The following is a 13,733-nucleotide window of genomic DNA, read 5'->3' on the forward strand; positions in this document are numbered from 1 at the left end:
ATAGATGTTTGACAGATAGATATAGATAGACAGACAGACAGATTATAGATAGAAATGGAAGAAAGAATATGAAAGAAACTCAATAAATATAAACATAAAACAATTTTAATAGACCCTAATTTATCTTCCTTCTGCACCTATAATTTACACACTGTATTCATCCATGTTTCTTTTCCTGAATTACTATTGATATTCCCAAAGATTCAGGACAATAATGTTTTTACTTTCTGGCTAGATTACAGAAACAATAATATCTTAGTTAGAAATGAATAATACACATGAATTTGAAAAAAAAAATCTACCTGGAGAGAATATCCTTGGTCACACTGGAAGGAAACGACATCTCCCACCATGTACCTGTCTCCAATCTTAATTCCACTATTTGGGATCTGTGGTTCAGGACAGGAGTCCAAACCTATAGCTGTGGAAAGTTAAAAAACTTAACAATGACAAAATAAATTTATCCTTTGTTATGCAGATTCTGACATAAAAGCAGAATATTAACAAAGTCCCCATACCGAGGGAGAATTGAGTCAGTAAGACAATAATATAGCATTATTGAAAACTGTCTACCTTATAGAACACAGGGCCAAACTCCTCACGTCACATGACGTGTCGTATCACGACTTTTTGTGCATTGCCGGAGCTGGAGTGGGCGCGGCCTCCACATGATGCAACCAGCCCATGGACCAGCAGTTTGACACCCCTGTTCTAGAAGTTTCACAAGTCTTACTGTAAAGGTTTAAGAGACTATTCTCAGAGTTAGCAGAATACAAGTATATTGGATTCCTATCTCGTTCAGAGACTTTCAAAATCCATCAACAAAAGCCAAGTGCATGATATTGCCTTGGGAAAGGGAAAAAAGCTAAATGTAGAACAATGGACAAAGAAGAAGACTAATTACCATCTGTACCTAAGTACAGTTGAAATATGATTTTATTTTTACAAATTAGGGGTTTCAAGAGAAAAAGTAAATTATAACAGAGCGGTATGAAAGCAAAGTACAGATAGTCCTTGACGTATGACCATTTGCTTAACAGCAGTACAAAGTTACAACATCTTGAAAAAAGTGACTTACGACCTGCACTTCCACTTATGACCATTGTATTATCCCCATGATCGGGTTGGTAGTGGGGCTGTAGATTTGATCTCCGAGCTTTGCAGCCAAATTGCCAAGCTCAGAGATCAAACCTACAACCCATCCATGATTTGTCTCAGCAAGAGGGTTATAAAATGTTGCTTCTAACCATTTATTATATTTTTTAACAATTGCTACTAGGAAGGACAGCTGGCCAAAGGTTGTTCACAGGATAAAATGAAAGATAAATAAAAAAATCCTGGATTTTAAAATGTATTTCAAAAATCCATATGTTGCATGACAAACCTTTTACTGAGCTACGCAAACTATTTTTATACTCTCATGTTCAAAGTCCTCTGCATGTAAGCTGAACAATACATAAACATTTAAAATGCAGTAAGAGAGTATGGAACATCAAGTATTAAATAAGAAGTGGAAGAAAAGAAAGCTTTTCTAAATAAAATTAAACAGCCAACAAGTAGCCGCAGAAGCTAAAAGCTTTCCAAAATAAATAGGTTTTACAACCTTTCCAAAAGGCTGGAAGAGAAAAACAGTTTTTCATATCAACAGAAAGCTGATTCCAAAGCTTTGGAGTAACTGCAGTAAAAAATCAGATACTTGGCTGTTGACAGTTTGTCTCACATGAAGCTGAAAGAGATCTGAATATTATCCCATAACTGGGCCTGAGGCTTAAAGGGAAAGCTAGTCTCTTGAGGTCCTCAATCTAAGACCACAATTAATGTCAGAAACAACAAAGGGGTACTCTGAGACTCAGAGATAACCTATATATTGACATTTATTTTTATTTATTTATTTTAATTCCATTTATATCCCACCCTTCTCCGAAGACTCAGGGCGGCTTACAAGCTTAGCAGTAGCCTTCATTCTATGTATATGCCTGCTTATTAGGGCTTTCACACACACCCCAAGCGGCATTATTACAAAGTCAGCTTAATTGTCCCCAACAATCTGGGTCCTCATTTTACCTACCTCGGAAGGATGGAAGGCTGAGTCAACCTTGAGCCTGGTGGGATGCGAACCTGCACTAATTGCAGGCAGCTGGTGTTACTTGAGGCATTAGCCCACTATACTAAGCATGGATATTCTTGCCTTTGATAGCCATAAAAAAGCCAGAAAAGACATTTGTTCATCTTTCCAACACAGAAAGATGGATGGGGTTGTCCAGTTGGGTATAAGCTCTATTTGTCATACAATCTTTTTTCTCTAATAAGTGATATTAATTGTATTGCTCAAGTATAGCATCAAGTTTGTTTTTCAAACTGATTTTGACAGTTCATATATAATTCATTGTTTAATAAACAGAAAGAGTGTACGTGCAGTACAGAATCCAGTTAATCTTGCTACTTTAATTTGTTAACTGTATTAATGTTTCTACACACACACAAAGAGACAGAGAGAGAAGAGAGTAAATGGAGGTGGGAAAGAATATGCTTGTTGTTTTATAGTTGTCCCCCTTCTCTCAAACCTATAGAACAAGATAACCTTGGATTATTAGAATTAATTCTGAAAAAAAAAAACATTTCGATCATTTGATTGAGTATAAGGTAAAAAGGTAAAGGTTCCCCCGCACATGCGTGCTAGTCATTTCCGACTCTAGGGGCTGGTGCTCATCTCCGTTTCAAAGCCGAAGAGCCAGTGCCTGTCCAAGGATGTCTCTGTGGTCATGTGGCCAGCATGACTAGATACCAAAGGCGCACAGAACACTGTTACCTTCCCACCGTAGTGGTCCCTATTTTTCTACTTGCATTTTTACGTGCTTTCGAACTGCTAGGTTGGCAGAAGCTGGGACGAGTAACAGGCGCTCACTCTGCTACGCGGCACTCGGGATTTGACCTGCCAAACTGCCGACCTTCTGATCGACAAGATCAGCGTCCTAACCTACTGAACCACTGCGTCCCTTTGATTGAGTATAAATTAATTTAATTAATAAAATAAAATAAAAATGGTTGGCCACAAAAAACAATCACATATTTTGAGGAACAAAGCAATAATTGTCATTATTATATGTATCCCATTATAATTTAACTTCCTGTTTAATTGTCTAAAGGTTCAGGTAGATTCTAGCTTATGAAATTGATAATTTTATAAAATGATTCCACTACATTACCATAATACAGGTAGCCATCGACTTACAACCATTTGTTTAGTGATCGTTTGAAGTTACAATGGCACTGAAAAAAGTGACTTATAATTGTTTTTTATACTTATGACCGTTAGAACATCCTCATTGTGGACTAAGTCAAGGACTCCCTGTAATTATCATTTATCTGCAATGGAGGATATGAAAATGAGAGAGAAAGAAAAGATAACTAGGTCTAACCACAAATGGCCTTTCATACTTTTTCACCAAATCTGGGAACATATAAATTGAGGAATTTTACTGAGTTTTATCAGGAAAGACATTCATTCCTATATAGTTTTTCCAAAAGACAACACCTATTTCCTGGGTCTAACGGTACTGCTACTGAAAATCCCCTTGTTCTCTTGTGATCTTTTGCCGGGGGATTGAAATAAAGCATGTGAAGCCAAAGAAACTGCTAAAGAAATTATTGTCAGGTGAAATACAGGATACTGTCACAAATAAGGGTAAGGCTATCCATCAAGTTCTTCACTAAAAGTCTCTTCCATTTTGAAAAAAATATTTTAAAAACAGGTTTTCTTTCAAGAAAAATGAATAAAAGTTTATATGAGAGACATATAGGAATATTTTCTCTATCTTGCATTGAAAATAAGAAGGAAAGACATGAAAAAAAGAACTAAGAAGAGAAAGAAAAATGGGGGGTCACAAAATATATAGAGGTCTATTATGGGTCATGATTCTGCCCCATCTCTTAAATAAAGAGTTGAAAATTCCCAAACATGTACGGATTATCGTCCCTTCCCCCAACATACAGAGCAAACTTTTGCTATTGCTAAGCACATTGATTTGTGCTTTAGATTGTAAGCCGCCCTGAGTCTTCGGAGAAGGGTGGGATATAAATGGGATTTTTTAAAAAAACACAACTTGATCTAGTGTAGTTTTTTGGAGCTTGAGATAAGAGTTTTGAGCAATATGCAATTTCATCCTTTCACTTGACACTAGAAATTATGTTATCTATATCCCCTTCTTTTCATTTCATTTTCATCAACTGTGTGCAAGTTTGACAAAGAGATGAAGTGTGCAGAAATTATGAATTGTAGCTCATCTACTTACTAATATTGCCAGTTATTCCATGTCACTTAAATCATTGGTGAGTAAGTGAGTGGTTAACAGAGCTAGACAACTGCAAGATATATTCCATATGAAATGACTGAATCAAATATTGAGATCTATATATAATCATGACAACTTCCTGATATTTCAAAGTACCATTCCAGCTTTCAAACAACCAATTATTTGAACATTTTTTTCAAAAAGCCAGCAAGGCAGTAAAATGTAAAATGAAAAAATAGGATTGCACGTCAATGCAGGAAGATGATACAATAATACACATCTCTCAGAATTCCTACTTCTTTTTTTTAAAAAATCTAACAATTAAGAATATCTAGTTATATTACAAAATGGAACTGTGATTGAAGAGCTTTTGGATTCTGACAGATCAGACAAATGGACCCAAAATTCAAGTTTATATGTCTGATTTGGATACATAGGCTGTTCTGTTTACATGGGACACTGAGAAAATAACATACATTCTGGAGAAAAAGCTGTCTGCATTTGCTCAGGCTTCTTCTTCATATAAATCAGACATGTCAAACACAAGGCCCGGGGGCCGGATCTGGCCCGTGAAGTGGTTTCATGTGGCCCGCGAAGCCATCCTGGAAACAGTGAGGGAACGGCCCTGGCCCAGAGATCCTCCTTCTGCCAGAGACCCTCAGATCTGTCCCACTCCTGCCCAGGCCCCCATAGGCACCCTTGATGCGAACAATGTAGAGCTGGCCACGCCCACCCAGTAGGCCATATGCACTCTAGCCACGCCCACCCAGTAGGCCACGCCCACCCAGGCCACACCCGCCTGGCCCCTTGAGGGCAACCGCAATGCTGATGCGGCCCTCAATGAAATTGAGTTTGACACCCCTGATATAAATGATGGCTGTTTTTTATGATTGAGGGATTCAGATTTGATCTCAAATATACATGTGACACTATAGGAACCAAGGAGAGTTGTAAGCTTATAATTGATGCAGTAATTGAATGCTAAGAACTGCTATCTTTGACAAATAAATATTTAATGATAAATTAGCATCACATAATGATCTGAGTTATGAACAACAAATCTTTGGCAATTTACTACTGTCCTGTATTTTCTTTGTTTCTTTATTGTTTTAGTCATCGACCTCTCCTCAACATGATTTAATAGCATAAAATCTAAACCATTAGACAGACAAACTTAACTACCCACATAGATAACAAGTTGATTCATGGTCACAGATGTAATTTAAGCCTTGCATAAGATTTGGGACAATTTGCCTAAAGATATGTCACTTTGGTCTTTCAAAATTGGCAGCTTTCCTCCTACTTTAAAGAATCAATAGAAACAAGTCAAGCCAAATTCCTTTTCTATCTCAGAATGATTCATTTCCCCCGCAGTTATCTCTGAGAGTGCTTGATGTTCCACATATATTTTTAATACTTACCTGTTTATTTTTCCTCCCCCCACTTTTCAATTCTGAATGCTTCATCAGTCAAAATCCTGATTTCTCAATCCTAATAAATACAGACTCTGGGATTTTTTGTATTTATATTTGGTTACTTTGTTTCTTTCATAAATTTAATGGTTTGTATATAACAAAACAATCCATAATTAAAGCCAGAATAATTGTATGAAAATTCACTTCCTTATGATCCTATCATTCTCCGTCTTTCAACAGAACCAACATTTAATTTCTTGAAGTGTAAATGTCTACATTTTCAAAGTCATTCAGGTCTATCTAATGGCAATATATATTGCAATTACATTACCTGTGTATTCTAAATGAAAGCCAGCAGCCGACACACTAATATCTGATTGAAAATTTAAGTACAAATTGTTGGATGTACTATTAAGAAGTGGAGGTATTGTGGTTCCTGTGGGGGAAAAAAGAAGTTTCCAGATTATTAATCTGCAATTAATTCTTCTATTTCTTTCCACATTTCACAGTTTTACCTATAAATATAAGCAATGTCTCAGTTTACCATTTATATCCAATTCAAAAGAGTGCTCTTAATGGATCCAGTCAGCCACCTTGGTTCTTGGTGATTGAGATTGAAAAGTTTTCCTTCCTTTTCAAGTTAAGCAAGGTTCAGAAAGCGAGTTTCAAAGAAATGAAAAGCATAAAAAGTGAAATAATACTACTAGGTTATATAAACACCATTCACAATTCCTCTCTATATTATTATATCTTTCAAACTATACTAGCTTCCACCAAACCTATGAGGATCTTATCAAGTCCATTTACCTACCTCTTTCTCAGTCTTCCCATCTTGTGGATACACCTTTTTTTCACATATTTATTATGCAATTCAATCCTTTGAAATTCAATCATCATTCATTCTCTAACTGTGATCAAATCCTCAGCTTGTTTCTTTCATATTGGTTATTCACACACACATACACACACACACACACACAGATTTTATATATATACATATACATATACACATAAATACACACACACACACACACACATATATATATATACACACACACACATATATATTTATATATTTATTTCAAGGTCAATATAATCTTTTTAATTGATTTTATATAAAATGCTTGTTAACTATTAGATTACCTTGCTAGGCCCCAAACATGGGACAAATCTTTATTGTCAGCCTATCCTGAAGGCCATCGAACCTGGGCTGATTACACATTAGGCAGTTGTTTTCACCTCTAGGCCACAGGATCTCTCTCGCTTTGTTAGCAGAGAAGCAAGGGGAGATATATGACAAATGCTTGTTAACTATTAGATTACCTTGCTAGGCCCCAAAAATGGGATATATATATATATATAGGCAATTTTTTTTAAAAAAAATTGCTAACAAAGAGGTGAAAACAACTGCCTAATGTGCAATCAGCCCAGGTTCGAATCTCAGAAGGGTATGGCTGACTGATGAAAACTAATAAGTTTGAAATGCATATCAGTCTCCCTTAATTCTTTGTTAGCAATTTAAAATAATACACACACACACACACACACACACACACACACACACACACACACACACACACACACACATATATATATATATATATATATATATATATATATATATATATATATATATATGCCTCACAACAGACACTTATTGCTTTCTATCTCTCTAATATTACTCCATTAGCCAGTCTGCCTATTATTGGATCCTTGCTGTAGACTTTAATTATGTCAAGATCATGAAAACACATACTCAGTTTGCATTGCATGTGCAAATTAATAGACACAACCAAAAACAAATCAAACTTGTACTCTAGAGCTGATCTATACTTTACACCTACAATTAAAATATATAGCACCACCAGAAAGGTTAATTATATAAGTTAATGTTTAAAATGAAAGTGATGGTAAGTTCTGATAAAGTCAGCAGTTTTGCTATTAGTTCTGTATCCCTGATTGGTCCCTTAAATTAGCTACAATTTCAATTGTTCCTTGCAGCATTATTCTGGAGCATTAAAGAAAAAAATCAAATGGTATATGGCTTCCAGGCATAACTGCTGCTATGAACTGTGGTCACCATAAATAGGTACAGAAGTGGGTAGATGGAACAGAAAGTTGGGATCTCTCCAGGCAATTTATTATTGTCCTCTAAATTGAAAATCCATTGCTATTGGTCAATACTTTGGTTGGCAGTGCTGAAACTTTTTGGCACCAGCATTCCTTAACAGTAAAAAAATAGTTAAAAGTAAAGTAGAACAATTCAGAAGAAAGTGATATGATGACAAATATTTTTGCAATGACGGTTGAAAAGCTGAACAAAACAAAAATAGATTTTCTATAAGGTGAAAGGGCCCTGGAGTACCAAAAATGTTTAATTTATAACCACATTAAAATTTTTGGAAAACATAAATAGCTTTTTTTTTTTATTTTTGGCATAGCACAGAGGTGCCTAAACTAGCTGAAGAAGTTGATTGCTTCAGCTGTTCGTAAGCTCTATGGAAAAGTCACAGCCGATCTAGCATGCAAATTACTATTATTCTATTTTTCTTTTCTTTTCTTTTTCCACCTACATACAGAGTAAATAATGATTCTTAGGAGAAAAACAGGAAGAATCAAAAGCAGAGAAACTGCAAGGTCATGGCTTAATTTGAAGAGAATGGGAAAGAAAAGTGGGATGATTAAATGACTCAAAGTTATATAAAAGCTTCATATTAAGAAAGTTGTTAGGTACCATATTTAACCAACCTTGGCCTTTTGTAATAATATTCAACTTTCACTCAGCTTATGCATCATAGTATCCTTAAGACCCAATATAATTTAATATAATAAAATATAATATAATTTAAACTTCCTTGCACTCAAAACATATTACATGAATGTCAGTTAATGTTGTGTTTGTTTCCTGTAATATAGAGATTCTGTTGGGGCAGATGGTAATAAAATCAGCTCCAGTACTGTCAAAAATTTATGGTAGTACTAGATAATGAAACTACCATGAATCAGATATACAGTTGTCTAACTTGTTCTGTAAAATGGTGAATTTTAGCATCCTATATTATATGAATGTGAAATGTTTTATACTTGGCATTTATTCCTAGCACACAAGCTGATAGTTTGCCACAAAACAGAATATCAGACAGGAAGTTATTATTTCCATTCACCTGAGTAGCTTCCAAGTCTTGGAGCGTTGTTATCAGCACCATCATAAAAATCTAAAGAGTCCCAGTTATGCTCTGTTGCAAAACTTATCACTTGTACCTGTACAAAGGACAAAGACATAGTGCAAAATTACCAGACAATATGGAATTCCTCTACTTCATATTATATTGCCAGAAATGAATCAGTATTGGAGGGTTTATTCAGATTTATGTATTTCAACTAATTATTGGATTTCAGCCAAATATATTTCTAAATATGACTTTATGCACAATAATGATTGTAATCAGAACAGAACAGAATAACAGAGTTGGAAGGGACATTGCAGGTCGTCTAGTCCAACCCCTCTACAGGAGACCCTACATCATTTCTGACAGATGGCAGTCCAGTCTCTTCTTGAAAGCCTCCAGTGATGAAGCTCCCAAGACTTCTGAAGGCAAGCTGTTCCATTGATTGTTCTCACTGTCAGAAAATTTCTCCTTATTTCTAAGTTGAATCTCTCCTTGATCAGTTTCCATCTGTTATTCCTTGTGTGGCCTTCAGGTCCTTTGGAAAATAGGTTGACCCTCTTCTCTTTGTGACAGCTGCTCAAATATTGGAACACTGCTATCATGTCTCCCCTGGTCCTTTTCTTCACTAATCTAGCCATCACTGAAACCAATCTCTCTAATTCTCCCACCACCACAACTCAATGACTCAAAATAGAGATGCTATAATTAGCTATGTATCCATATTTATGAATCACTGTATTTACTTCTCAATTAGTGAGATTTCAGCAAGAGCTTGCTTGCTTGCAAGTTAGACTACATGTAGTCTTTGCTTAATGATTGGCTGTGTTATAACTGTTTTAAGTTACAATATTCACAGAATGGGTACTTGTATAGCATTACCACTTACTCATATGTTTGTAAATGAAGAATACTTAAACATTCTATCAACCAGTGATCAAATAAAGTACTAAATACAGTTACAGAGAATAATGTTCCACATCATTGTCACTGAATATTTCCTTTACTTTCATCACCAAGTATAAGACACATGATGTAGGACAGAAGATCTTCAAACTTGGCCCTTTTATGACTTGAGGACTTCAACTCCCAGAATTCCTCAGCCAGTGTGCCTGGGAGTTGAAGTCCCCAAGTCATAAAAGGGCCAAGTTTGAAGAACCCTGATGTAGGAGATGACTAGGCTGAATTCGAGGGAGTGGTCAAACGTATCATAAGTCACGAATCTCTATGTGCCTGCAACAGATCTAAGTCCAGCCCACCTCGAATGCCTCTTAATTACCACTCATTTCCCTTGACCATTAGTACCTCAGATTTTGTAAAGAGTTTAAACTTTGCAATAAATCTTTATAGACATTTGAACTGCCTGAATCTCCTGATTTCCCCAGCACTTGCCACATATGAAAGTCCAGTGTGGCCAGTACTGTGTTCATATATCAATATTTTAAATTAAGGATGCCTGACATAATTTGAATTTTAGTATAATTAGTTGATAATTAGATAAATGGTTTAAAATACTGCAGATACCACACTGTTTTCACATTGTCAGTTAATTAACTTTTCAAAACCAAAATTAAACATGGTTCAAAGGTCTTTGCATGACTCTGAATAAAAAATACACCCTTCATCTCCATTCTAGTTGTTATCAAGTGCTGTTAAGACAAGGTTATAAATCTCTAATGCTCTTTGAAATCTTGGCTGAAAAAAAGGACTTTATAGTGTACCAGCTAATTCTCACTATGAGAGAATTCTGAACGCATGTGTGTGGGTGGAACTGCTAATGCCTTAGATAATATGGTTTCTTAGAGAATCCATTGTATAATGAAATGAGAAAAAATAACCAGCTCCCTTAAAGCAATATATACAAAGAGTCTTCATAACAGTACTATATGCTTTGATTAACTGTAGTTCTGCAACAATGACTTTCCTAGCAAAATGATTTAAAGAGTGATTCCCGTCACGTGTTAAAGATCTGCATATCATGATGCATATCATGATGCTATAAATTAAGATAATTATTTATCTCCCCTATTTATTCCATGTTAACATATTTCATACACTTTCTCATAACCACATTCCAAAGCTGTATTGTATAGTATGCATTTATGTGGGTATGTATGTCTTAAAGACGTGCAGAGATTGAAATTTGATGGACAAATTCTGAGTTGATGTGTTTGTAGCACCTAAATCAACTAGGTCTCTTTCTATGTAATCACAGTTGCCCTCTGCAGCTCACACACACACACACACACACACACACACACACACACACACGTCTACCTCAAAGGCATTGCAAATGGGGCACAACAGATTGTAAAGCTGACATCTTTGTCCCATCTGACTGAGTCCTTACCATAATATTTATAGAAATGAGAGTTAAATTTTGTGCCTGTATCAGAGATGGAGAACTTTGGGATGTCTTATTTTCTATAAGCTCTCCACAAATCACTTTCTTATTCATTATGCATATGTATTACTCATAATAGAAGAAGGAGATAGATAGATTCTATCAAAAGAATTAAAGATCCTTCATTTTCCTGATAACGAAGCAGCAATTTCAAAATAATTCAGATACAAAAGCACTAAAGTAGGATTCAAACACCAGAAGGAACTGCAAAAATATTCATAAGAGCAAAAAAGGATACAAAATAATATCTTTGTTTATGAGTCAAACAAAAACAGACCTGCTTAATTTTTAAATACCTTAATGGTAAAAACTGTTAACATTTGTACAGATTAAAAACACCTGTATTTTTACCTGAATCCCAGCTCCCTCTGGCACTGTGATCTTCCACACACAATTCAGATTGTTGTCATAAGGCTCAGGGTATCCCGGAGACAAAATCGTTCCTTTACATTTAGTTAAAATACCTCCACAGGGCACTGAAAGCAGACATTTTAACTATGGAAATGGTTCATGCATCAAAACAGAGATACAATGTAATAAAAGTTTACATGACTACAAGCATCATCAATCTGAGCAGTTTTACAATACAATTCTAGAATTCAAGACAGACATGAGATAAGAAGCAAAGAAATTACTAAAGAAATAAAGCCTTGACACAACAAATTCTCTGTTTCAAAAATTGGAAACATATCAAATTACTTCAAAATCTATGGATTAGGCAGAAATTAAAACTGAACATTTGACCTAATATGAAGACTCTTGGATATACTTATATCTACTTTCTCCTATTAAAAATACACCTATTCTTTTAAAACATAAAATTCAGAAGCAACTTTGAGAGTATCTGGAGAGGATATCAAAGGAATGGGACCAGCCCATTCATATGCCTTGTGCATAACCTGCAGTGTCATGACTACATACTATTTGTAGAGAACAACAGAAATGATTTTGGAAAAGGAATGTGGCATTGAAATATTGGGGCTATCGGTACAGATCAAAGAAATAATGAAATCTTGCTAGTAAAGATGATCCAAAGCTACATGTGAGCAGTCACAATCCTTTTCCAAGGTCATCTCTGTGGTTCTCTATAGACTCCGTGTAATCCTGAGACCATAGTTATGTTTGCTGACATAGAAGATGTATGGAATATCTGAATGAACTGCCAAGTAGAAAAGCTGGGCCATATATTCAGTCAGCAAAGAGTGAGGTAAAAAAATATATCAACATCTAGTTCTGTTATCATAAATATTGCTTTGGATTAACTTTGCTAGGAAATTCTTGCTCTGGAGATAATATTAGGGGATATCTTTCATCCTGAACTCCTCCCAAAAATGAAATATAAATGCAATAATACTTAATAACTGAATTGGAATTGAGAATGAGATCCTAGTGAACTCTTGAAAACTTTAGGAAGAATCACCCAGAAATTGAACTTGGGAACACTATTGTATAGTATGTTCTACAGTCCATGCCATAAATGTGATGCTGAAGAACTATTGCCTGATCTGTAGGGCTTGAATTACATAACTCTGAGGCCTTTAAATTTTATCAGTGATATTAATACAGCTAAATTACCCTTTGGACTTTTTCAAAATGATTAGATAGATAGATAGATAGATAGATAGATAGATAGATAGATAGATAGATAGATAGATAGATAGATAGATAGATAGATACACACACACACACACACACAAAGACATATATATATATATCAAATGTTAACTATTTAGATTACCTTGCTAGGCCCCAAACATGGGGCAAATCTTTATTTCCTGTTTTCAGCCTATCTTGAAGGCCATCGAACAGGCAGTAGTCACACCGGACAGCTCATATATTTGTGTAAATTACTAACAAAGAATTAAGGGAGACTGAAAACTAATAAGTTAGAAATGCATTTCAGTCTCCCTTAATTCTTTGTTAGTAATTTACACACACACACACACACACACACACACACACACACACACACACATAAAGGGCCTAGGGGTTAAAACAACTGCCTAATATATAATTAACCCAGGTTCAAACGTGTGTGTGTGTGTATGTGTATGTGTATATGTGTGTATGTGTACGCACACACACACACACACACATTTCATAGATCATAAATATGGTTTGCATCCACTACGGATATCTATCCTAATGACAGTAATATTAGACATAAATAGAAAGAATGCAGTTTGGTCCTGCATTGATATTTGATGCTAAACATAAATGATACTTTCGGTCAAGCCACTAGACATTCTAATATAATCACATTAGGCTGTCATCTAAATACAGACACACTAGAGTTTTAATAGCTTGAAGAAATGATTGATGAGAAGTTTTATCAGCACTATTAGTAGCCAATATATCATTCTGGAAGAAGAGTATTATTAAGTCCTGTGGCTCATTTCATTAGATGCAAATATGAGAACTTGAAGAATATGTAGAAGAAGGAAACTTATCTGAG

At 35.2% G+C, this 13,733-nt stretch overlaps 1 protein-coding gene across 1 annotated transcript in view; it reads right to left on the minus strand.

The window, feature by feature from the left end:
• CSMD3 (CUB and Sushi multiple domains 3) overlaps positions 1-13,733 on the minus strand; it is a gene marked incomplete at its 5' end in the record, with an annotated part of 537,637 nt that overhangs the window by 124,223 nt on the left and 399,681 nt on the right. Inside the window, 4 exons of the mRNA XM_083360336.1 lie at positions 303-421; positions 6,039-6,143; positions 8,872-8,968; positions 11,630-11,754. Of these exons, the coding sequence (XP_083216462.1) occupies positions 303-421; positions 6,039-6,143; positions 8,872-8,968; positions 11,630-11,754 (446 nt within the window). The remainder of the gene's footprint in view (positions 1-302; positions 422-6,038; positions 6,144-8,871; positions 8,969-11,629; positions 11,755-13,733) is intronic.

Source organism: Vipera ursinii (genome assembly GCF_947247035.1).
Source record: "Vipera ursinii genome assembly, chromosome: 3".
NCBI lineage: Eukaryota > Metazoa > Chordata > Lepidosauria > Squamata > Viperidae > Vipera > Vipera ursinii.